We start from the raw sequence: 22,123 nt of genomic DNA, 5'->3' as shown, positions 1-22,123 counted from the left end.
ATCTTTCTCAAATTGAGTAGAATGAGGATTGGGACTGGGCTTTTTAAAATCTTGTATCCATAGAACAAATGTTGGCATTGTAGCCTGTTCCATAAATATATGAATAGATCAAACTTAGTTCCCAGAAATACAAAGAATGTAAAAAGAACAAAAGAAAAAAGCTTCTTTACAATACCTGGTGGACAGTTGGACCTAAACAGATAAGTATTTCATCATTTAATGACATTGTGGTCTGTTCATGGCCTGTTCTCATGCCTGTCACAGGAGGTCTTCTAGAGGAGTGGAGCGGTAATAGCACCTTGATTTTAGGTAAACAGCATGAGTCAGGCCCTAGCCGGAAAAGGTTGGATTTTGTGCTAATCACTGTGGATATAGCTAAGTTTTTGGCAGCTCCATGGGGAAGTTCTAATTGAAGGTCTGGCACAATGGTCCTAGGGAAACAGCCAGGGGCAGCAGCTGCCCCATGTCACTCTCCTTAGTGCTAGTCAGTCTTGTGGCCACTTCCCTGTCCACAATGCCTGGTTGATGTGCTCATTCTTTATTATTTAGTTGAGAGAAAGTGAATGGGCATGCCGGGACCTCCAGCCACTGCATACGAACTTCAGATGCATGCACACCCTTGTGCATCTGGCTTATATGGGTCCTGGGGAGTCAAACTGGGATCCTTTGGCTTTGCAGGCAAATGCTTTAGCTGCTAAGCCATCTCTCCAGCCCCGTGATGTGCCCATTCTTTAAAAGCAGTACCAAGGTGGGAGGGAGAGGATATCACTGGAATTAGAAGGTAGCTGGAGGTAGGCTTGTGGAATAGCCACCTAGAGACTGCTTTGATAAAAGAAAGAAAACCTGCATTTGCCTTTCTCCCCTTCCAGGGCAGTCTGTTGTGAACGCCACAGCCAACAAGAGCGTTTGGAAACATAAATGAAACCTGGCATGCCTATGCTCAGAATCTGCTAGTAGTTCCTTGTTAAATTCAAAGCCAGAGGCCTTATTCCTATGACTGTACCAGTCTGGTTTCTGATACCACCACTCTGCTTGTCCACCCCACTCTCCTTGCTGTTCCTCAAAGGCGTACATGCTTGGTCCTGGGGCTTCCTCCCTCACTTGGGTCACGCAGTGACCACCATCCCACGAAAGCCCCCTGACACAGTGCCTGCCCCTGAATCTGGGTGAATTGTTCTGCATAGCCCGATCATATAGTGTAGTAGTGGTGGGCTTTTTTGTTTGTTTGTTTGTTTGTTTTCCAAAGTAGGGTCTCACTCTAGTCCAGGCTGACCTCGACCTCACAGCGATCCTCCTACCTCAGCCTCCTGTGGTGTCTTGTTAATGCCTTTGAGTGTTTCTTGCCCTCACTAACGCGGATGCTTCAAGAAGGTACAGGATCTCACCAGTCCTGATTTTTCTCTGCTGCTCTTCCCCCAACACCGGAAATGATCTTTGGAACCATCTATAAATGTTGGTTGAATGAAGAAGTGAGGGATTTCTGTACCCATGAAAGAAGAGGGATATAGGGTCAGTTCAATTACCTTTTCAATAAGATCACGGCAGAGGGAAAGGGGACCTTCCTTACTGACTCATGGCGGTATCTTAATGGGCTGGGGACTTGCTCTGTGTCGCTGTAATGCCCCTTTCTCCCCTTTGATGCTGGCTGGAGCTGAGGGGCAGAACAACTGGGAAAGTGTTCTTGATTCTGTCTTCTCACTGCTGAGCAAGTGAGACGCTCAATGCAGGGGTAAGATGGTGCCCGTGTGACAGAATGCACATGAGAGGATGCGGAATTCAGTTTGGGTGAAACCCTGCCAGTGTTGTGTGTACTTGAAGAGAGCCTCAACAGGGAAGAAGAATGGTCATGGAAATTATATATGTAAATGTTTTTTGTGTTCTTGTGTGTGCCTTGGCAGGTGTTTCGTGGGACTCCCTTCCAGATGAGCTGCTCCTCGGGATCTTTTCCTGCCTGTGTCTCCCTGAGCTGCTGAGAGTCTCTGGGGTTTGCAAGAGGTGGTATCGCCTCGCGTGAGTATTGTTCATGGAGGAGGAAGGGAAGAGGAAACTGTTTGTTTTTGTGAGGTGAAACTAAAAACCACACACAAAAAAAAATCAAGAAATAGGCAAACATATTTTTTTAATTTGTTTATTCACATTTATTTATTTATTTATTTACTTATTTGAGAGAGAGATAGGAAGCGGCAGATAGAAACAGAATGGGTGCATCAGGGCATCCAGCCACTGCAATCAAATTCGAGATGCATGTACCACCTTGTGCATCTGGTTTACCTCAATCCTGCGGAATCGAACCTGGGTCCTTAGGCTTCATAGTCAAGCACCTTAACCACTAAGCCATCTCTCTCAGCCCTAGGCAAACATTTTATTTCCCCCTGAGGTAGGGTCTCACTAGTTCAGGCTGACCTGGAATTCACTCTGTAGTCTCAGGGTGGCCTCGAACTCACAGCGATCCTCCTACCTCTGCCTCCCTAGTGCTGGGATTAAAGGTGTGCACCACCACACCCAGCTTAGGCAAACATTTTTATCCGTAGTCAGTGTTTTCCATTTCCCAGTGGGGTGAAGAGTCTCTTGGAGGTGACACTTGTCCTGTTCTTAGCAGCCTCTTTGCCCTGCATTGAGCACCAGTTTGCAAAGGCACGCCTGGTTGGCCTAGGCAGAATGCTGAGAGCAAGGGGTCTTGCAAGGCTCTGGCCCCACCTCTGTCCTTTGTGCCCTGCGTGGTTTGAGCAAGCTCCAACTCTGGAGCCTGGCTCTGTCCCTGAGAGTAACGCTGAATGTGCGGTCCTCAGCGGTCCTCGTGACAGTGTGGTGAAGAGCCGGCACCACGCCTGCCCGCCTCCCGGGCACATGGAACTCAGGGTTTGTTGGGGTTTTCTTTGACAAAACTTTTCAGGTGCTGATGGTGAACTGGGAAAGCTGTAACCACTGTGAGGCAAGAGAAAAATGTTCTTTGTTCCTTAGATGGAGCAGCTACGATCCAGTGCCTCAGGGGCACCAGGCAAGAGCTCCTCCAGTGAGCTCCACCCCCCACCCCGGCTCTAAGAGGGTTTTGCAATTAGAACTAGTTGCCAGCTGCATTGCTCTCTGGTCTTTGTTTAGTGTTTGCAGCTCATCCGGCTGGCTTCCTTCTCCACTTACCTGCACTCTTGGGCAGCAGGAACCACTTGCTTTGCGTGCTGGCAAAAAGACAGCACAAGTAATTGTAGGAGTTGATTCGTTTGCAAGGTGTGCAGCCCTGGACGCTGGCAGTTTCCATCTCCACCTAAGGAGCTCATTTTGATTTTCTTTTTCACTAGCTGTACATTTGTCCACTCCGAAAACTTGCAGACACTTAAGTTATATGTGATGTTTTGTTGTAGTTACAGATGGTGAAATGGTAGCATGTCCATCATCTCAGTTTTACTTTCAGAAAACTCCCAAACCCAGAACCACATTACTAGTCCTCATGCAATACATTCTTTCCCAAGACTTGCTTATCCTGTGCATCTGCTGCTCTGTAACCTTGACCTGCTTTGTTATCAATTTCATCTTCCCTATAGTCTTAAGTAACAACATTTGTATCATGTTAAGAGCTGAAGAAAATACAAGGTCAGGAACAATAATTTGAGAAACGAATAGCAAAGCAGCAGTCTAAAGTCTGGGAAACTTGATAGCCATAGCTTATAATATATTTGGCTTAGGGTTTGTATAGCTACTGAATTCATCTTCCTTTTCATGTTAAAAATAAGTTTTCTGGGCTGGAAGAATGGCTTAGCGGTTAAGGCATTTGCTTGCAAAGCGAAATGACTCAGGTTCAATTCCCAGGACCCACGTTAGCCAGATGCTCAAGGAGGCGCACACATCTGGAGTTTGTTTGCAGTGGCTGAAGGCCCTGGTACATCCATTCTCTCTCTTTCTCTCTCTCCCTCTTTCTCTGTCAAATAAATAAAATATAAATAAATAAATAAACAAAAATAACAATAAATTTCCCACAATAGTTTTAGAATGTCAGGGAAGCTGTAGTTTGAGATAATCAGAGCATGATCTGGTATCGTGTTTTTCCAGAAGTTTTTAATTAAGGCAAAAGAGAAATAGACTGTCCTAGGGGTTTGTTATCTGTGCCCGCGTTCTTAATGATACTATATTAGTTGCTTTCTGCAAAAGGCAATTTGCAGAGGGGTTCATTTCTGCTTACTGCTTGCAAGATGCAGCCCACTCGGGCAGAGAAGGCGTGGCAGCAGGAACGTGACATCTGCTCACATCCAGTGCACACTCAGGACACAGGGAGAGCTGCTGCGCTAGTACTAAGTTCACTTTCTCCTCCTTATTAGCACGTGACCCAAGCTCATGGAATATGCTACTCACAGTTAGGGTAGGTCTCCCACCTCAAGTGACATAATCCAGAAACTCTCACAAACATCCTCAGACTTGGCTGCTGTGTGTTTCTACATTTTTTTTTTTTTCAAGATAGGGTCTCACTCTAGGCCAGGCTGACCTGGAATTCACTATGGAGTCTCAGGGTGGCCTCGAACTCACAGCAATCCTCCTACCTCTGCCTCCCAAGTGCTGGGATTAAAGGCGTGCGCCACCACGCCCGGCTGTTTCTACATTTAATTGGGTTGATTACCCATAAAAACTGTCAAATCATAAGATGATTTCAAAACTCTGGCCACTGGCACACTGATTTCAAACACTAGTTTAGTAGACCCAATATTTAGAATGTTTCCTCATGTGCTTGCTTTCTGCATGTTCTCTTACCATGCTGCTCAGTACATTTTAAAACCTCCCTTTTATCACAGAAACACTGCAGAATTTCACATTGTCCCCTTCCCTCTAACATTAGTATGTACACGTACGTGCATATGTGTAAGTGTACAAAGCACAGCCAATGTGGCATTTTTTTCCCTAGATGTTGTCTCATAATAAAATAGTGCTAAGTTCTCTATCTTTGTTTACATTTATATCATGAAACTTCTAGAAATTGTAACCTGTCAGAGTTAACAGAAATGAAAGGTGAGATCATTTTTAAAAGTTTAGAACCTCCTCACAATCAATTTGAAAGCATTTGTAAACTTGACATACTGGACTGAATGATGGAATTTTATTGTCCAGTTTTAGGTTCTTAAGCTAGTTTTAGCACTGGACCATCTAAATTAAAAATATATAAAAACCACACACCTCTTGGCTTTTATAAACAAAATGCCCAAAATATTAAATATATATATATATATTAGAAGCCTATTGATACTAGAATCAGTACACGTTCAGAATTACATTAGCTGCAGTATTGAGCATTTCTTCACATTTTGCTTCAAGGAGAGTTAATGGCCATGTCTTTCATGTTAGCAGTGACTTTGAAGGCTCCCAGCATTCACTGTGGTCATCTTAACCAAATCAACCCCCTTCTCTTCTCTAGGTTTGATGAGTCTCTCTGGCAGACCTTAGATCTCACAGGTAAAAATCTGCACCCAGATGTGACTGTTCGGTTGCTGTCTCGAGGGGTGATTGCCTTCCGCTGCCCACGATCATTTATGGACCAACCATTGGTTGAACATTTCAGGTAAAAAAAAAAGGGGGGGGGCACTCCCCTGGAAATGACTCCAAATCTTGCAGTGGAAACAGAGCGCACTCCGCTCTTTGTCTGGCCTTGCAACCTGTGACCAGCCACCTGTAACGTGGGTGGAAGTTGCATTTTGTGCCTACGGCCCTTGTTTGGAAACATGGCATAAGTCATAGTGACATCATCCCCATCTTAATTTAGAGTTCCTGTTGGGCTCTTTCCAGGGTCAGAGTTGTTGGTCTAGAACATCTGAGGGTGTGGTTCAGTAGTGGAATACTTGTCTAACATATGCAAGACCCTGGGATCAGTCCCCCCCCCACCCCCCCCCCCCCCCCCCCCCGCCAATTCCACAAAACAAAAACAGTGTTCATTTAGCAAGTGGGATTGTGGATGCCCCTGGCAGGAGCCAGGCCGAGCCTCAGCAGCAGAGGCAGACCTACTTCTTCCCCGATGCCCATTTGTGATGGTAACGTGGGAAGAGGATCAGGTTTGGCACGTGGGCTTTCTGTCCCGTCATGGGCAGATCTGCAACCTGAAAAAAATGCTTTCTTTTTGTTTGTTTTGTAGACTGTTTTGAAAAATTACTTCTCTGGTGCTGAAAAGTATGGAATACTAAGGTCTCGTGCTATCTGATGTCTGAGAAGAATAGCTAGATACAGAAGATAAAACAAGCCAAAGGCAGTAGAGCGTGTCTCCCTGCTCTAACTTTCCCCTTCTGTCCAGCGTCCAGACCACATCTCCTGCTCCCTGTGTACTCCCCTGGCGTTCCTCCTCAGCCTTGTCCCCGTGTTGTTCACTCCAGAACTTGCTTCTGGCTGCCTTCTTAACCCACAGGCCGGTCTCAAGCTGTCCTGTATGTCCTGTATACCCCATCTGTGCTCGGGGCTCTCAGATCCTCATCTTTAGTTGGACTATCGCTTTCAAACTCGTTTCTAATTACCTAAAATCTTCCACACCTGAATTTCTTCAAAGTACTTCCATAGTAGCCTATCTGTAATTAAAGTTGGCCTTCCTTTAAAACTTCTTTCTCTACTGTCTTCTGCAGAAACCAGGAGTTGTGATAAGCTCAGTCTCCTGGTCTCACACATCCAGTTCATTCTTGCAGTCATTTTCTAACTGGGACTTTATTGGCAGCAACATCCGTATAAAAATGAATGGGAATTAGCTAGTAGCAATTGGTTGTATGACCAGAACTGTATTTGGTACTTGAGATGTATGTTTAGAGTCTCGTTTGTTACTGGGATCACGTGGATCCAGGTGTGTCCATGCGAGCCACTTGACAGGCCTCTTTTCTGTGTTCAGCTCCTTTCGTGTACAGCACATGGACCTGTCCAACTCGATTATAAATGTGTCCAACCTCCATGGCATTCTGTCTCAGTGCTCCAAGTTGCAGAACCTGAGCCTGGAAGGCCTGCAGCTTTCGGATCCCATTGTCAAGTAAGTGGCAGCCACAGACAGTTGTTATATGTGGCCGTTTTGTTCCCCAGATGTGACTAGAGTACCTACCCACGTCCAGGTGAACTCAGGAAATACTGCATGCAAAGATTCAGCATCTAAAAAGCCATACAGGATTTGGCAAGGCAGCAGAAGTCTGTTGACTATAGGCAGCCCTGTGCTAGGTGCTGGAGAAAAGGCAGAACAGTGCAGTGTGTGCCTCACCCACGGGGGCGACCGATAATTACAGTGCAGTGTGTCTGTGTTAAATGCACTGGTGACTACATGGCAACTTACACAGAGACCTAATTAATTAGGGAGGACAGCCTTTTCAGAGGAAGTGACTCCTAGGCTGGCCATTAAAGATACTCAAGCAGTGATAAAAGTTGGGAGCAGCCCCAGTAAAGCCACAGGCTCTACACTAAGTAACAGCAGTTGCTGGAGCACAGGATTCAGGGCAGTGAGGAAAGTCGGGAGCCACTGTAGAGTGGGGCTGCTGAGGAGGCTGGGAGAAGTCCAGACAGACCTCTGGCGAGCCGTAGAGAGGCCCTGGCGGTGCAGCAGCACGCTTCTGAGAACAGAAGGGTCGTGTCAGAGTTGAAATGCGTTAGTTTGCTAGGCACCATGTAGGGTCAGTCAGGTATGGGAAAAACTAGACTTTTTAGGACACTGTTGTGCTGTTCCAGTGAGAGAAAAAGAAAGAAAGGAACCTGAAATATACAAGAAATATCACAAGACTGCTAGAAGCTAACATTTAGTTAGTCTTTATTATATGCCCAAGTACTGGCATTTCAATAATTCTGACAGCAAGCCCATGCAGTATGTTCCTATAACTAGGTTTTTTTAAACAGCCAGTTTAAATAAAGAAAGCATTTAGCAATACAGCAGAGGGAAGGGGCAAATTTAAGAGATGTGTAATTGAAAGACGCTTCCAGCTTCACAAGCAGTTTTCTTGTACGCTCATTTTAGTTATAGACAAAGTAGTGGTTCACCAGTGACTTTTTCATTTCTTTTTACACCTAAAAAGCACATTGGTCACTGTTTCCTGTGCACTTAACTCTGCAGGTACTGTGCAGAGTCCTTTATTACATGGCATCATTTAACCTTAGTTCCTCAGCAGGAAGGTGCTGCTGTTGCTGAATTGTAAATGAGTGAACCTGAGCACCCTGCACAGTGTCAAGGAGCGTTGAGATGTGAATTTTAAACTCACTTCTGACTCCAGGGCCTGCGCACTTAGTTACTTTTACCTGTTTTCCTCTGGATGAATCGGTGGTGATGGACCATGCGGGCCTTACCAGTTTCCCTCTAGCATTTCTCTCTTCGTCTAGTAACCTCGCACAGAATGAAAATTTAGTGCGACTGAACCTTTGTGGGTGTTCTGGATTTACCGAATCCGCTCTGAAGACCCTGCTGAGCAGCTGCTCCAGGTAGGAAATCAGAGCTGTGCTTAGAGAGCTCTGGTAAGAGGCAGTCTTGCCTCGCATATGAACAGAGTGATTCCTAAGGTTCCACATTCTTGAGTTGGACTATTGACATGCAACTTGCTGGCTAAATGCAGGAACCAAGTAGAGGCTTGTTTTAGGGGAGAAATACTTATGCTTGTTTTGATACTCTTAAAAGAAAGTGGAGCAGTGCATTTATCAGTGTGGTTGAAAGAAATCACTTTACACCCAACTATACCGTCAACTTTTCCCCCATATTACTGTAGACCCAACGTGAAGTTTTCATCAAATACGCACATTGTCAGTATAAACAATAATTAATATGGGTGATTCTATTGACATTTTTTATAATAATGTCAGTACATAAAGGGTACAGTTCAGATATTATTGTACATAGATGTGGCATTAAAAAAAATACACAGTTTGGTTTTGTCTTTTATTTGGTGTCCCTTGGTCTCTGGTACAGCATTCATTGCTGTGTCTCATTAGTGATCTTTCAAAAGCAGATTGCCTTTGGATGAGGATGGTATGAGGGAGGTCATGTAAGTGGTAGCAGTTTATTTAGCCCACAGTACTCTCAAGTGCTGGAGTTGGACACCGCCTATGAAACTCTCCCTGGCTCTCCAGGTGAGGAGAAATTAGATGGTGTGGACATTTGTGATGCCCGCAGCTTTTTTTTTAATCAAGAAGCCCCCAACAATGCACTGGTTTTGAAACATCTTGGTTGACTGCTATCTTGTATATTTTTGCCAGCCACATAGGTGGTTTTAGAAAGGAAACGTGGAAGGCTGGAATTCTCCCCATGTAGCCCTAAAATGGGGTTGGGCCTTCAGGAAGAGAGACAGGATGCCCTTTCCTCCCCAGAAGGGAGCAGTATTCACTAAGGCCTTCGCTCAGATCTCCTGGCAACTTCTAGGGGCACATGGGACAGGCAAGTGTGATTAGACGGGAGACTACTGTTGTGTTCTGTGCACATTCTTGTGTGTGCAGCCTGTGGCCCGTTCATTCCTCTGGTGGTCCATGCTTCCTTATTGCCCTTCTCTCATGCAGACTGGACGAGCTGAACCTCTCCTGGTGCTATGACTTTACAGAAAAGCATGTGCAAGTGGCTGTCGCGCATGTATCAGAGACTATCACCCAGCTGAATCTTAGTGGCTACCGCAAGAATCTCCAGAAAGCAGGTGAGAGCTTCCCAGCCTGTGCCGCCAAGGCTGTAACTGCAAGAGCAGATTGGATGGTGGGGCCCCTGGGAAGTCCTGTTCCTGAGGCGCCTCTCTTAGTCCACACTGTTGCCGTCCTCCATCAGAGGAACTACTGGTCAGTAGGGTGAAAGGTCAACAGCTGCTCAACTGTAGTCATGCTTTAGTCAACACTAAAAGGAGAATTCTTTTTTTTTTTAATTTTTATTAACATTTTCCATGATTATAAAAAAATACCCCATGGTAATTCCCGCCCTCTCCCCCACCCTTTCCCCTTTGAAATTCCATTCTCCATCGTATTACCTCCCCATCTCAATCATTGTACTTACATATATACAATATCAACCTATTAAGTACCCTCCTCCCTTCCTTTCTCTTCCCTTTATATCTCCTTTTTAACTTACTGGCCTCTGCTACTAAGTATTTTCCTAAAAGGAGAATTCTTAAAGCAATTGTTTGTAGGCTGGAGAACTACTTTAAAAAAAACAAAACTTTATTTTTATTTATTTGAGAGAGAGAGAGAAAGGCAGATATACAGAAAGAGAGAATGGGTGTGCCAGGGCCTCCAGCCACTGCAACTGAACTCCAGATACATGTACCCCCTTGTATATCTGGCTTACGTGGGTCCTGGAGAGTCCAACCGAGATCCTTTGGCTTTGCAAGCAAATGGTGTAACCACTAAGCCATCTGTCCAGCCCCAGAACGACTTTTAATCAACTAAATTATTAGGCAGATCTTCAGTGTAAAAGTAAACAACTGCAGCGAGCCTTTTGTATCCATGGGTTTATGTCCATAAATTCAACCAAGTCTCCCTAGCATGTTGAGACATTTCTTCTTGGCATTATTCCTGTCACTGCTTTATAATAACTATTTGCATAAAAATTGCATTGTATTAGACGCCATAAGCAAGCATGTAGGGAGATACGCATAGATTATAGGACAGTGCCACAGTGCCTGAGCATCCTGGGACTTGAGTGTCTGAGTGGAAAACTAGAACCAGTCTCTGGGAATACAGAAAGAAGACTATTTGAACTGCTTCTCCGCTGGGAGCAATTTTGCCTATAGGAGGACATCTGACAAAGTCTGGAGACCATTTGATTGCCATAGCTGCAGGGGTGCTATTGACTAACACAGCTCAGCAGAATAACACACAAAAGTAATCAGGCCTTAATGTCAGTGGTGCTAAGCTGGAAAGGCCGTAGTATTAACCCAAGTTCACAAGTTCATATTTGTAATATCTACTTTTTTGTTTTGTTTTGTTTTTTAAGGTAGAGTTTCACTTTAGCCCAGACTGACCTGGAATTCACTATGTAGTCTCAGGGTGGCCTCGAACTCACAGCAATCCTTCTACCTTTGCCTCCCAAGTGCTCAGATTAAAGGCATGCGCCACCACACCCAGCTCTTCTACTTTTTCATTCAATTTAAAAGGATAGCAAAGTAGTTCACTTGAACATGGGCATTTGAAGTCAGAGGTGGGTAGCAACTGCAGTGTTTATAGACCTCAACATTCACCTGTGTTTTGTAACACCAAACCTTGATTTGCAAAGATAAATAATCATAAAAGGAAAAAAATAAACATGTAACAGCCTTGTATTGCAGTTGTGAGCAAATACTCAATCTGGACTACACAAAGCTTAGTTAATTTAGGGCTTAACATCCACCCTGTCTTGACGCTGGTACTAGTGTTTGAGTGTTCATTTAAAAAACATTTTATTCATTTATTTATTTGAGAGTCATTGAAAGGAGTGGGGGGATGGGCAGGCCAGGACCTATAACCACTGCAGGCAGACCCCAGACATGTGTGCCACCTTGTTCATCTGGATTACATGGGTACTGGGGAATCAAACCTGGGTCTTTAGGTTTTGCAGGCAAGCAACTTAACCACTAAGCCATCTCTCCCACCCCTATTGAATTTTTTGTTATGCTTAGAATGATTTGACTCAAGCATCTGCAGAAACTTCAGTTGTATATGGAAACTACTGTGAAGTTGGGTGTGTGCTGGGGAGTGAGATGGCAGGCTGTGGGGAACAATGACTGGTGCTGGGAAGACAGCTCATTCAGTAAAGTGCTCGCCTGGCAAGCGTGAGGACCCAAGCTTGGTCCCCAGAACCCACATTTCAAAAGCAGGAATGGGCCAGGCATGGTGGTACATGCCTTTAATCCATGAACTTGGGAGGCAGAGGTTGGAGGATTGTCATGAGTTCAAAGACACCCTGAGACTACATAGTGAATTCCAGGTCAGCCTGAGCTTGAGCTAGAGTGAGACCCTACCTTGAAAAACCAAAAAAAAAAAAAAAGCAGGCACGGTAGTATGCTAGTAACTCAAGAGGTGGCAGAATTCCTAGGGCTCACTGGCCAGCCAGTCTAGCCTAATTAGGCCAGTCTAATTAGCCTAATTAGGCAAGTTCCAGGCCACTGAAAGACAGTCTCAAAATGGGGAGCAGTGCCTGAGGCATGACACTTGTGGTTGCCCTCTAGCCTCTACCCATCCAAACACAGCACATGGAAACAACCACTAGACTTTCATGAGTGGTCAAAGACTTGAGTCCTTTTCCTGTACAACGGCTCAAATTGCAAAATACACACGGACACTTTCTCTGGCTCCGTAAAGCTGCAGTCAGGTTGACTTCTCATCATCCCCCCGCCCCCCACAAAGTACTTCAGTTCAACATTTCCCTTTAAACACTATCTTAATTAGGATTGTAGACTTATTCAGTCATTCTCAAAGAACAAGAAACAAAAATGGCAACCACCACCAGTGAGTCATTGTCCTAAAGATACTGAAAGGAGGTGAAATGTAAGGGTAATACAGAATAATGCAGGAAGGAGCTGCTTTTTTATAGAATGGTCAGAGGGGACCTGTGAGGAGCTGACATTTAGCAGAAAGAACCCTGATCAAGTGAGAAATACAGACAGACTTATGGGAGAACATTCTGGAACAAAGGCATTTGATGTGAGAGATAGTGTGTAAGAAGCAGAAAGGGAATGAACAATGAGGCAGTTAAGGCAATGACATTGAGATTCCCAGAGAGAGAAAGCCATGGAACATTCTGAGCTAGGTAGTGACAGGATCTGGCCTTCCTTTTGCAAGGCTCCCCTCGTGCCATGTTGAGGAGGGCTTTGAGGAGAAGGCATGAAGTAAGGAGGGCAGTTAGGAAACCAGGGTGGTAGCACTTGAGGTTCAAAGAAACAATCAGATTTGGGCACATCTTGAAAACAGGCATAACAGATTTTGATGACAGATTCAATACAGTGAGTAAGGAAACGTCAGGTGTGATTCCCAGGGCTTGGGTGCAAGCCAGTAGGTTATGAAGGTATCACTTACTAAGGCAGAAATGACTTGAAGGAAAGGACAGACTTACGGGAGAAACTTTGGTTTAGGTATAAATTTGGGTGCACATCACATAGCCAAGTGTAAATACTGAAGGAGTGGAAAATACCTAATTTAGGGAAAGAATGTGGCTGTCGAAACAGCTATGAGAGAAAACCCTCAACCATTAATTAAGTTTGCCTGTTGTTTTAAGTAAAGTAATAACATTTAATGATTCATTTTCTCATTACAAATTTAGCTCATGGCACTTTCTTCCAAATTCTGAAAAGTTGTAATTCCAAGATCCTTGCTAACTGCATTTAACATTTTGGCATATTTCCTTTTAGCCTTTCTTTTCTCCCTTTCCAACTATGTGTGAGTTGGTATGCATGTGTTTTAACTAAGCTTAGGGTGCAGTGTATATTTTGGGGATTTTTCCCCATGTAAAATGTCTTGTGGCTTTTTTTTTTCATCATACTGGAAAGGTTTTTTTTAAAAAAAACAGCCATTAATAATGTGTATCATGGAATGGATGAAGGTAATAAACTAATTGAAGAAGGTTGTTATATCTTGCTACAATGAGTATGTTCATGCATATGTGTATTTTTCTAACAGTGGGATTATTGTACCAAAGTCAAACTGTATGGTGATCTGAATGTGTTTTAAAATAATCAGTTCACCATCTGAAAATAGTGCTTTCAGCTTCCCAAAAGGCTGTATTAAATACCCACTTGTTATATATCGACTTACTTCACTGTATCAATGTGGGATATTAAAATAGAATTTTCATTTAATGGCTGAAAAACAATATTTCTTTTTTTAAATTGAGAGTGACAGAGAGAGAAAGAGGCAGAGAAGGCAGAGAGAGAGAATGGATGCAGCAGGAGCTCCAGCCACTGCAAATGAACTCCAGATGCATGCACCACCTTGTGCAGCTGGCATATGTGGGTACTGGGGAAATCAAGCCTCAAACTGGGATCCTTAGGCTTCACAGACAAGCATTTAACTGCTAAGCCACTTCTCCAGCCGGAAAAGCAGTATTTCTAAGTTTACTTAGTATTGGTCCTTTTTTATTGGTAGTTTGCCAATATATCTGTTCATATTCTGCATTTTTATATTTTTCCCTCTTTATATAGTAAGGCTGTTAACTATTAACTTTTGTTGAACACATCGCATTTTCCAGTAGTTCTCTGGGCGTTTCAACATCATAGAATATTGTTTTGACAGTGCCCTGGCTAGCCTGGAACTTACCGTGTAGATCAGACTGTTCTCGAACTTACAGCTATCCTCCTGCCTCTGCCTCTGTGTGCTGGTACTATTGGTGAATACCACTATACCTGGCTTAACATAGTGGGTAGATTTTTTTTTTTTTTTTTTGAATTATGTAGTTGTAGCAGGGTTAGTGTTTCAAGGGGAAGCTTCATCATGGCAGAGACAGCTGGCTCACTTCATCACGCAGTCACACAGAACAACAGGCACAAGCTGGCTGTGAACACACAGTAGGCTAGACTCAAGATCCGCCCCAGTGACACACCGCCTCCAGTTAGGGCTCTACCTGCTGGGGACCAATTAGGAAGCTTCAACACAAACAACTGGGGCCATGAGGGACATTTAATTCAAACCACTACAGTAGTAGATTATGTGTTCCCTACAGGTTTTTCTATGTTTAATTTTATTTTTTCTTTTTTTTAAATTTTTATTAGCATTTTCCATGATTATAAAAAATATCCCATGGTAATTCCCTCCCTCCCCCTAATTTTATTTTTTCAAGGTAGGGTCTCGTTCTGGCCCATGGTGGCCTGGAAATCACTATGTAATCTTAGGCTGTCCTTGAACTCACGGCAATCTTACTACCTCTGCCTCCCAAGTGTTGGGATTAAAGGCATGTGTCACTATGCCTGGCCAGATTTTCCTTTATGCCTAAAATTCCTTATCCCAAAATTCTATTATTACCTATAGTTTTGCACTTAGTACTTTTCAATAAATGTGGAATTTCCTAGGATGTAAGTTGAATTGAGAAAAACAAACATTCCTTCTAGTTGTACTAGCAACATTGATTCTTAATAACCCATGATTTCCCCTATTGATTTGAAGAGCCACCTACATAGTGTATTTTATCTATGAATACTGGTTTGTTGTTATCTAGTCATTTCACACAGGTCTTCTAACATCTCCAGTAGTTTTCCAGGTGATCTATTAGAGTAGGAAATTTTATATGTCAATGTGATCAATTTGACTTTTTGTAATACTACTCTATCTAGTGGCCTTGTCTCACATTTCCAGCCTACTTTAAAAATTAGTAGCAAAAGCAAATATTCTGTCTTGTTCTTCATGTATTAACAGTGACAATGACCATCACATGTTTGTCTTTCCTAGATGTCTGCACCTTAATTAGAAGATGCCCCAACCTTGTGCACCTCGACTTAAGGTACCGTTTCAGATCCAAAGTTGAGAAAAATCAATTGCTCTCTGAATGGGAAAGGATCTTAGTTGAGCTGAAGAAACTGAGAGTCTCCATCCTCGACTGATGGGCACTTCTGAATCTCTTCTGTTACAGTGACAGTGTAATGCTAAAGAACGACTGCTTTCCGGAATTCCTCCAACTCAGCTACCTCCAACATCTGTCCCTCAGCCGGTGCTATGACATCATACCCGAAACTCTACTGTAAGTATATGCTGTTTGGCTTTCATGTTAGCAGAAGGTAAGAACCGGCAGAGATGCCATTTAGTGTTAAGATCCATTATTATAAACAGATGTTCAAAATGTCAACGTTAATTTGTGTATTCCAGAAACTGGCTAGAAGAGAATGCAGAGCATATACTGTTCTGCTTAAAATGCTTGGTAAACTTGTTTACTGAGGTGGCTAACAGTGTTTGAGTACTGTCTTGGAGTCTGTGAAGGACTTGTAAAAGGATTGAAAAACCCTCTACCTCCAGGGCTCTGTGTGAAATTGGGAGGGAAGGTCTTATGTGAAGGAAAGGTTGCTATCTTCAAATTTTCCCAGTCAATTCTAGTTGATCCCAGAAGTCTCACTGGGGCTTAAAGGTAAAGTTTTATAATCAAGTGTTGAGTAACCTGGATGGTCTAGGAGTGTGAAGAAATGAAACACACGTGTGGTGTGTCATGAGTCTGATGCTGTCCATAAAAGATTCTTATCCAGGTGTGATGGTGGAGCCTCTCTCTCCTAGGCAAATGCAAGAAATAGCTATCTGATCTCATCTGAGAGTAAATTTTACCTGCTTTGTAACTCCCAGACTCAAGGGAGCGCAAAAGAAAAAAAAAAGCAGTCTAATGCTTCTTTTATGAGGTGCCATTCTATGGTATGCTCAAGGAACCCTGGGAATAGCATCCCCTTATTTTATTTTTGTTTGTTTTTAATTTTTTAAAGGCGTTTCCTTATTTCATCCCAAAGACTGTAATGCCCTTCCTAACGTACAGCAGTTTTATTGAAAACCACTAGAGGTCAGTGGTTAGGTGCCCTTCTTTTATTACAGCCGGCCTTCTCAAGTTAGGCGGCTGTAGTCATTTCTTTTGCTATAGCAAATGTCAAGAGAATCATTTCAGCTTCCTACCTAAGAAAGGTGAATTTGGACACAATATATGTAGTCCTCAGATTAACAGCTTGTGTTGTATTTGAGAACTGAGTAAATACTTGAGCTGTAGAAGGTTAATGAGTAGAATGAAGAAGAAATAAGGTATGCGACTGATTGACTCTGTTTAGTCTCAGGACTGGAGATAATCTCTTAGTTGGTAAAGCACTACCTACAAAGTATGCCCTCTTACTTGTGTGGCACTCCAGTGTTGTGGTCCCAATTCACATGCATGGAACACTTAGATTCCTCTAGGTTCTACCATTGAGAATTCCTAGGAACCTCTAGTGCCTTCCCCAAAAAGGTTTCTGTGTCATCCAGTCTTGCCATTTGCAGGGCTCCCACTTTGCCTAGGCAGCTCCCTGGGAAGTGAGATTATTCTCGTCAAGTTACTTTTCTCAAGAAACTCTGCATGTGTTGCTTTTGTTCCTTTGCTTCAACAAGAGAAGCTAAGCAGGTACTACTTGGAGCAGAAGCTTGAGCTCCCGCATGTTCATATTGATACCCAGTGGGATTACGTAATCCCACGTTAAACTGATGGTGAGGTGTAGGGCTTAAGTCACAGGCCTCGGTGGGAAGCTTGGAGCTATTACTGATGTACCTAAATCCAATCTTTTTTTTTGGGGGGGGGGTTCGAGGTAGAGTCTCACTCTAGCCCAGACTGACCTGGAATTCACTTTGTATTCTCAGGGTGGCCTTGAACTCACGGCAATTCTCCTACCTCTGCCTCCTGAGTGCTGAGATTAAAGGCATGCGCCACCATACCTGGCTTTAAATCCAATCTTAAAGAGGAGAAACAAGGCCACCACAGATTTGGGCTGTTTCCCACCAGAAGAGGATGCAAATAAGATATTCTTAAACTTTAATATGTTTCCTAAGACATCACATAAAGCTTAAGATGTTGAATGCAAGATGCACTTACTAGTGCCCTATCCATAACTTTCTCAGAATAAAATGTCCTTCCTGGGAATTTCTGTCATTCTGGAAGTTGATATATTTGAAGTTCTTAACAAAAATTCTAGATGCCTGAACAGTTCTACAGAGCCAGCCATCAGTGCTGAGAAGTAGAAGGCACTGTATTTCAGAAGTGAGAGTACAATTTGAGTGTCTTGTAATAATGTTTTTACATACTTCTAAAACATTAGGTTCTCACACACACACCTGGTCCTTATTGTATTCATTTCCTTATTCCTTAATTGGCTTATTTCCCACATCTGACCGTTTTTCTAATTATGTCTCATTCTTAAGAAACCTGAGCTGGAGGAAAAACTGATGGGAGATTAGGAAGGACTTAAAAACTTGTTCTGGGAGGATCTGGAGGTAGAGCATTTAGATTAAAAAAAAAAAAATAGATAGGGGTAATAAAGAGAAGACCTGGGAGTGAGGTTATAAATATCTACTTTTGTTTTTGATACAGGTTCTCAGTACGTATCCCATACTGGCCTGTAATCCCAATGTCTCAACCTCCCATATGAATCTTATTTATTAAACTTGAACAGATATATCCTTAAGACATTACCTTTTTGTTTTCCTTTGACGTGGGGTCTCCTTCTAGCCCAGGCTGACCTGGAATTCATTCTATAGTCTCGGGCTGGCCTTGAACTCACAGCAGTCCTCCTACCGACACCTCCCAAGTGCTGGGATTAAAGGCGTGAACCACCACACCTGGTGACATTATCTTAATACAGTTCTTCAACTAGAAAGAATGGCTCTTAAACTATTCCCTCCTTTTTGTCTCACACTATTGCCAAAGGAACTTGTAAGTTTTTCTGTTGGTAGGTAGTACACATACACAAACCAAAAGGAATTCTGTGTCTTTTTCTTTTTAATTTGTTGATTTGAGAGAGAATGGGCACACCAGGGTCTCCAACCACTGCAAACAAACTTGCATGTGCCAGCCAATTCGTGCATTTGGCTTACATGGGTTCTGGGGAACTAAATCTGGGTCCTTAGGCTTTGCAGCCAAGTGCCTTTAACACTAAGCCACCTCTCTAGCCCTCTGTCTTCAATTTTTGAAGACTTTTTGGTTCTTGACCAATCAGCCAACCTTCTGCATCTCCCCCTCACCTGTAATGCTGAGAATGCTGGTGAGACCCTTCCTCGCCAAACCTTCCTCTTCCCCAGTGCTGTCAGAAGAATATTTCCACCACTGCCACCTGTTGTCCCTCTTCTTCTTACTGCCATCTACAGTTTCTTCTTTCAATTACCCACTCACAACTTGTCTGCTTTGGATAGTCCTGCACCAGAATTCTCCCAATTACTAAGTTATCAAACTTTACGTAAGAGGGAATTGAGGTAGGAGAGGAACCGCTATCCTTTTTACTAGTGGTAAGTATCAACATTTATAGTTCATAACCCTTCTTTTACACTCCTACTTCTAGTCCACAAGTTTAAGAATAAAAGCAGCTTCTTAACTGGATTTGATCTGTTCAGAATTCTGAATCTCATTGCCCCTTACAAATAAGCCTGTTTACTGTTTGTGTTTCTAAATTGCCTATCATCTTGTATTCTGAAATCTATATTAAACACCTGTAGAGCTTACAACATGTTGCAGCATAGGGCAGTAGGAAGATACTACCATATAGAATTGACTAGAAAGCTGGTAGCCAAGTGGCAGTTATGACAAGCCTGGTCTGATTAATAATTGACTGACAAGGTTGTTCCCAGCTCCAGGTCGTTGGGGTGCTTATTGATCTGCAGTGGATTTTGCTAAAATTCCAAAATGTTCCATTCCTGAGACTCTGTACTGTGTGTCCCAACCTGGAGCAAATACAGATCAGAGATGCATTTCTACTCACATGTGTTTAAAAAAAAATCATTACCAAAACTAAAAAGTTCTTTGGAGAAACGTTACAACTGAATCTCACTGACACATTTGTACAGTTACGTAAGAAGCATGGCCTGTGATGGCAAAATGGTACCATATAGAAAAGAGGTTATTGTCATCTATACATGTGTGGTTGGCCCACTCCATTCTTTTTCATCTATACCCAACTACATAACTGCATCCAAAATATGCCCAATTCTTCACTGGACAGTTTCACTGGGCTGGTTAACAGTGAGCCATGACTCAGAAGAGGTCAATGCCATCTTCTACTGAGAGCCAAGTTCAAATAAAGGTCATGCCCAGATTCTTAAGTAGCCTCTGGTAGTCCCAACTGACACCACAGTAAAACATTTACTGACTTTTACCATCACTGGCTTGCTGACTCACAGGAACCCCTGTCAGTCAAGAGTGAAGAGAGGAAGCAAATTGGAGTTTAAAAAAAACAAAAAACAACTTCAGTTAGTTGTCAGGAATCTTATTCAGTGAGATGCAAAAGTGTGTTTCCTGTGTCCAAGTAAGTCAATCTGTTCTGGCCTGGGCTTCCCAGTTTGATTCCCCTGTCTGTGCTATTTCCTTATATTGTATGTTATAAATTATTTTCAGGTTGCATTTTATAGAGTGGTACAAATTAAAAAACAGTGATTCCCAGACTCTAGTTCAGTGTTTTCTATAGATCCTTAAAGTCTCTTTCTTCTTTTACAGTGAACTTGGAGAAATTCCCACACTAAAAACACTACAAGTTTTTGGAATTGTTCCAGAGGATACTCTTCAAGTGTTAAGGGAAGCCCTTCCTCATTTGCAGATTAATTGCTCCTATTTCACCACCATTGCCAGGCCAACTATGGGCAACAAAAAGAACCAGGAGATATGGGGTATCAAGTGCCGACTGACTCTGCAAAAGCCTGGCTGTCTGTGAAGTAGTGACGGCGGGGCACTGGCTTCTCTTCCTCTGAATGAGGGGAGTGCAGGCAGTCATCTCTGGACAACTTGGTTACTTTTATTGCTCGTTTTCCCCTTAGCCTTCCTCCTACAATTATATTAGGGAACCATGTAAGAGGGAGAAGTCTAGTGTTGCTTTTTTAAATGACAAATGCTTCTGTTGGTGCTGTGCCCTAAGAGCCCAAGTTTATGTCTTTGCAAGTTTTAGCTGAGTCTATAATTTCACAATAGCTTTTTGAAGCAAAATTTGAGCCAACTCTTCCAAGTACCCTTTTGAGTAAGTCTCTTTGGAGTCAGGCTTAAAAAATTACCACCAGGTACCAGTTTCCAAGGTGTTTGTGGTAACTTTTTTATCTATTTTTCAGTATTGTTTTCTAAAACATAATTTGAAGGAACAAGAAGCTATATATTATATTATTACATGAACAGAAAGAAAATCATAGGCTAGTAGCATTTGAGGCAGCTTCTTCTGGGAATTAAGTGCATTTTATCTTTGTATTCAGATTTCAAATTAGTTTAAAGAGAAACACAGTCTCACACAGTTCACCTTGGAGAGAGAGAGTGAGAACAAAGCAACCCAAGATACAGAAATGGTCAGGAGGCAGCGTTCTATGTCAGGTCAGCTGACTTTTCCTTCCATCATTAAAATTTGAGGCTTTAGGTGCTGTGTTCCCAGAACTCTAAATTAGGTGAGAAATCTAATTGTGGTTTTCTAACTTCATAATCAACTTATGTTAATTTGGGTGGTTTCGCTTTTAAATACCTTGCTTTTAGAAAATAGTATCCTTAGTCAGCATCTAGTCTTGGAAAGTTGAAAGAATTCTGAACTGATAATTGCCTTTTTGTCTTTAGCACTGAAGTTATTTTTATATCACTTTGGAATCAAGTATCTTAAATGCTTTTTAAAGTGCTCTTTCTTTCACAGTAACTCTTTGAAACTACCCATTGCCTTACAGGACCTATTGTTCTTAGAATGAACGGCAGGTGTGTCCAATGCAGCCTCAGCAGTGGGCACTGCTTGCACTTAAGGTTTTAAGACTCAGGTTGTTGAACCTTTTGATAGCATGAGTTGTTTTTAGTTGTAAAAACAGTCTGGTATGTAGAAGGAAAAACATCAAATTGTGTTTAAAAACCACACCAAAAAAAAAAAAAAAGCAAAACTAGTTTAGTCAGTGAACTCGTGTCTTCAAAATGAAAGGAAAAAATAAGCCAAAACCTATCTTTTCTATTAACTTTCTTAATCAAAATAATTTAATGTTACAGTGTGAAGTGCCTTCATCTGCACAGACCTAAAGAACATTTTTAAAGTGTTACACAGGAAATGATTATGCTTCCGTTTCCTAGTAGTTAAAAAGTGCTAAATACTACTTGAAATTACTGTTTACAGATTAACGACAAGGGCTGGTGGTGGGATCTGGTTGGACTGGTTTCCAGACGCCCTCCTACATACAGTACTGTACTTCCTTACTCAAGTCCAGCCGTAAGCTATTTTGCCAACATGTCAGAGTAATCTGTATTTTTGTATGATTTCTACTTTTATAGACTTGTTTTAAAATAAAATGCATTTTTATAAAAAAAAATGAGTACCTGAGCTAATTTGTATCTTTTTTCTTAAGTCATAAAATTAGAAAGACCCAGTGGGGCCCAGCATTTTACTCATGTGATCCTTGGAACATTTCCTGACAGGTTTATCTATTGCTCAATTCCTAAGTTCATAAGCTGGTAAGTCAAGCCCCAACCTAAGTATGTTCAACCTCTTGATTTAGTGGTATGTCATTGTTTACAAAATTCACAGTAACCACCACACAAACAAATTGAAAAAAAAAAAAATCACAAAACAAG

The 22,123-nt window shown here is 42.4% G+C and overlaps 1 protein-coding gene across 1 annotated transcript in view; it reads left to right on the top strand.

Annotated features, from left to right (window-relative positions):
* The window catches only part of Skp2 (S-phase kinase associated protein 2), a 32,479-nt gene extending 10,619 nt beyond the window's left edge, over window positions 1-21,860 (top strand). The window contains exons 3-10 of the mRNA XM_004652505.3: window positions 1,899-2,010; window positions 5,396-5,539; window positions 6,842-6,976; window positions 8,302-8,400; window positions 9,466-9,596; window positions 15,301-15,352; window positions 15,482-15,589; window positions 20,045-21,860. Of these exons, the coding sequence (XP_004652562.1) occupies window positions 1,899-2,010; window positions 5,396-5,539; window positions 6,842-6,976; window positions 8,302-8,400; window positions 9,466-9,596; window positions 15,301-15,352; window positions 15,482-15,589; window positions 20,045-20,258 (995 nt within the window). The 3' untranslated portion in view covers window positions 20,259-21,860. The remainder of the gene's footprint in view (window positions 1-1,898; window positions 2,011-5,395; window positions 5,540-6,841; window positions 6,977-8,301; window positions 8,401-9,465; window positions 9,597-15,300; window positions 15,353-15,481; window positions 15,590-20,044) is intronic.
* The last annotated feature ends 263 nt before the right edge of the window (window positions 21,861-22,123 follow it).

This window comes from Jaculus jaculus, chromosome 13 (assembly GCF_020740685.1).
Source record: "Jaculus jaculus isolate mJacJac1 chromosome 13, mJacJac1.mat.Y.cur, whole genome shotgun sequence".
Taxonomy (NCBI): domain Eukaryota; kingdom Metazoa; phylum Chordata; class Mammalia; order Rodentia; family Dipodidae; genus Jaculus; species Jaculus jaculus.
The sequence above is the reverse complement of the archived record's forward strand: the minus strand, read 5'-3'. Positions and strand labels throughout refer to the sequence as shown.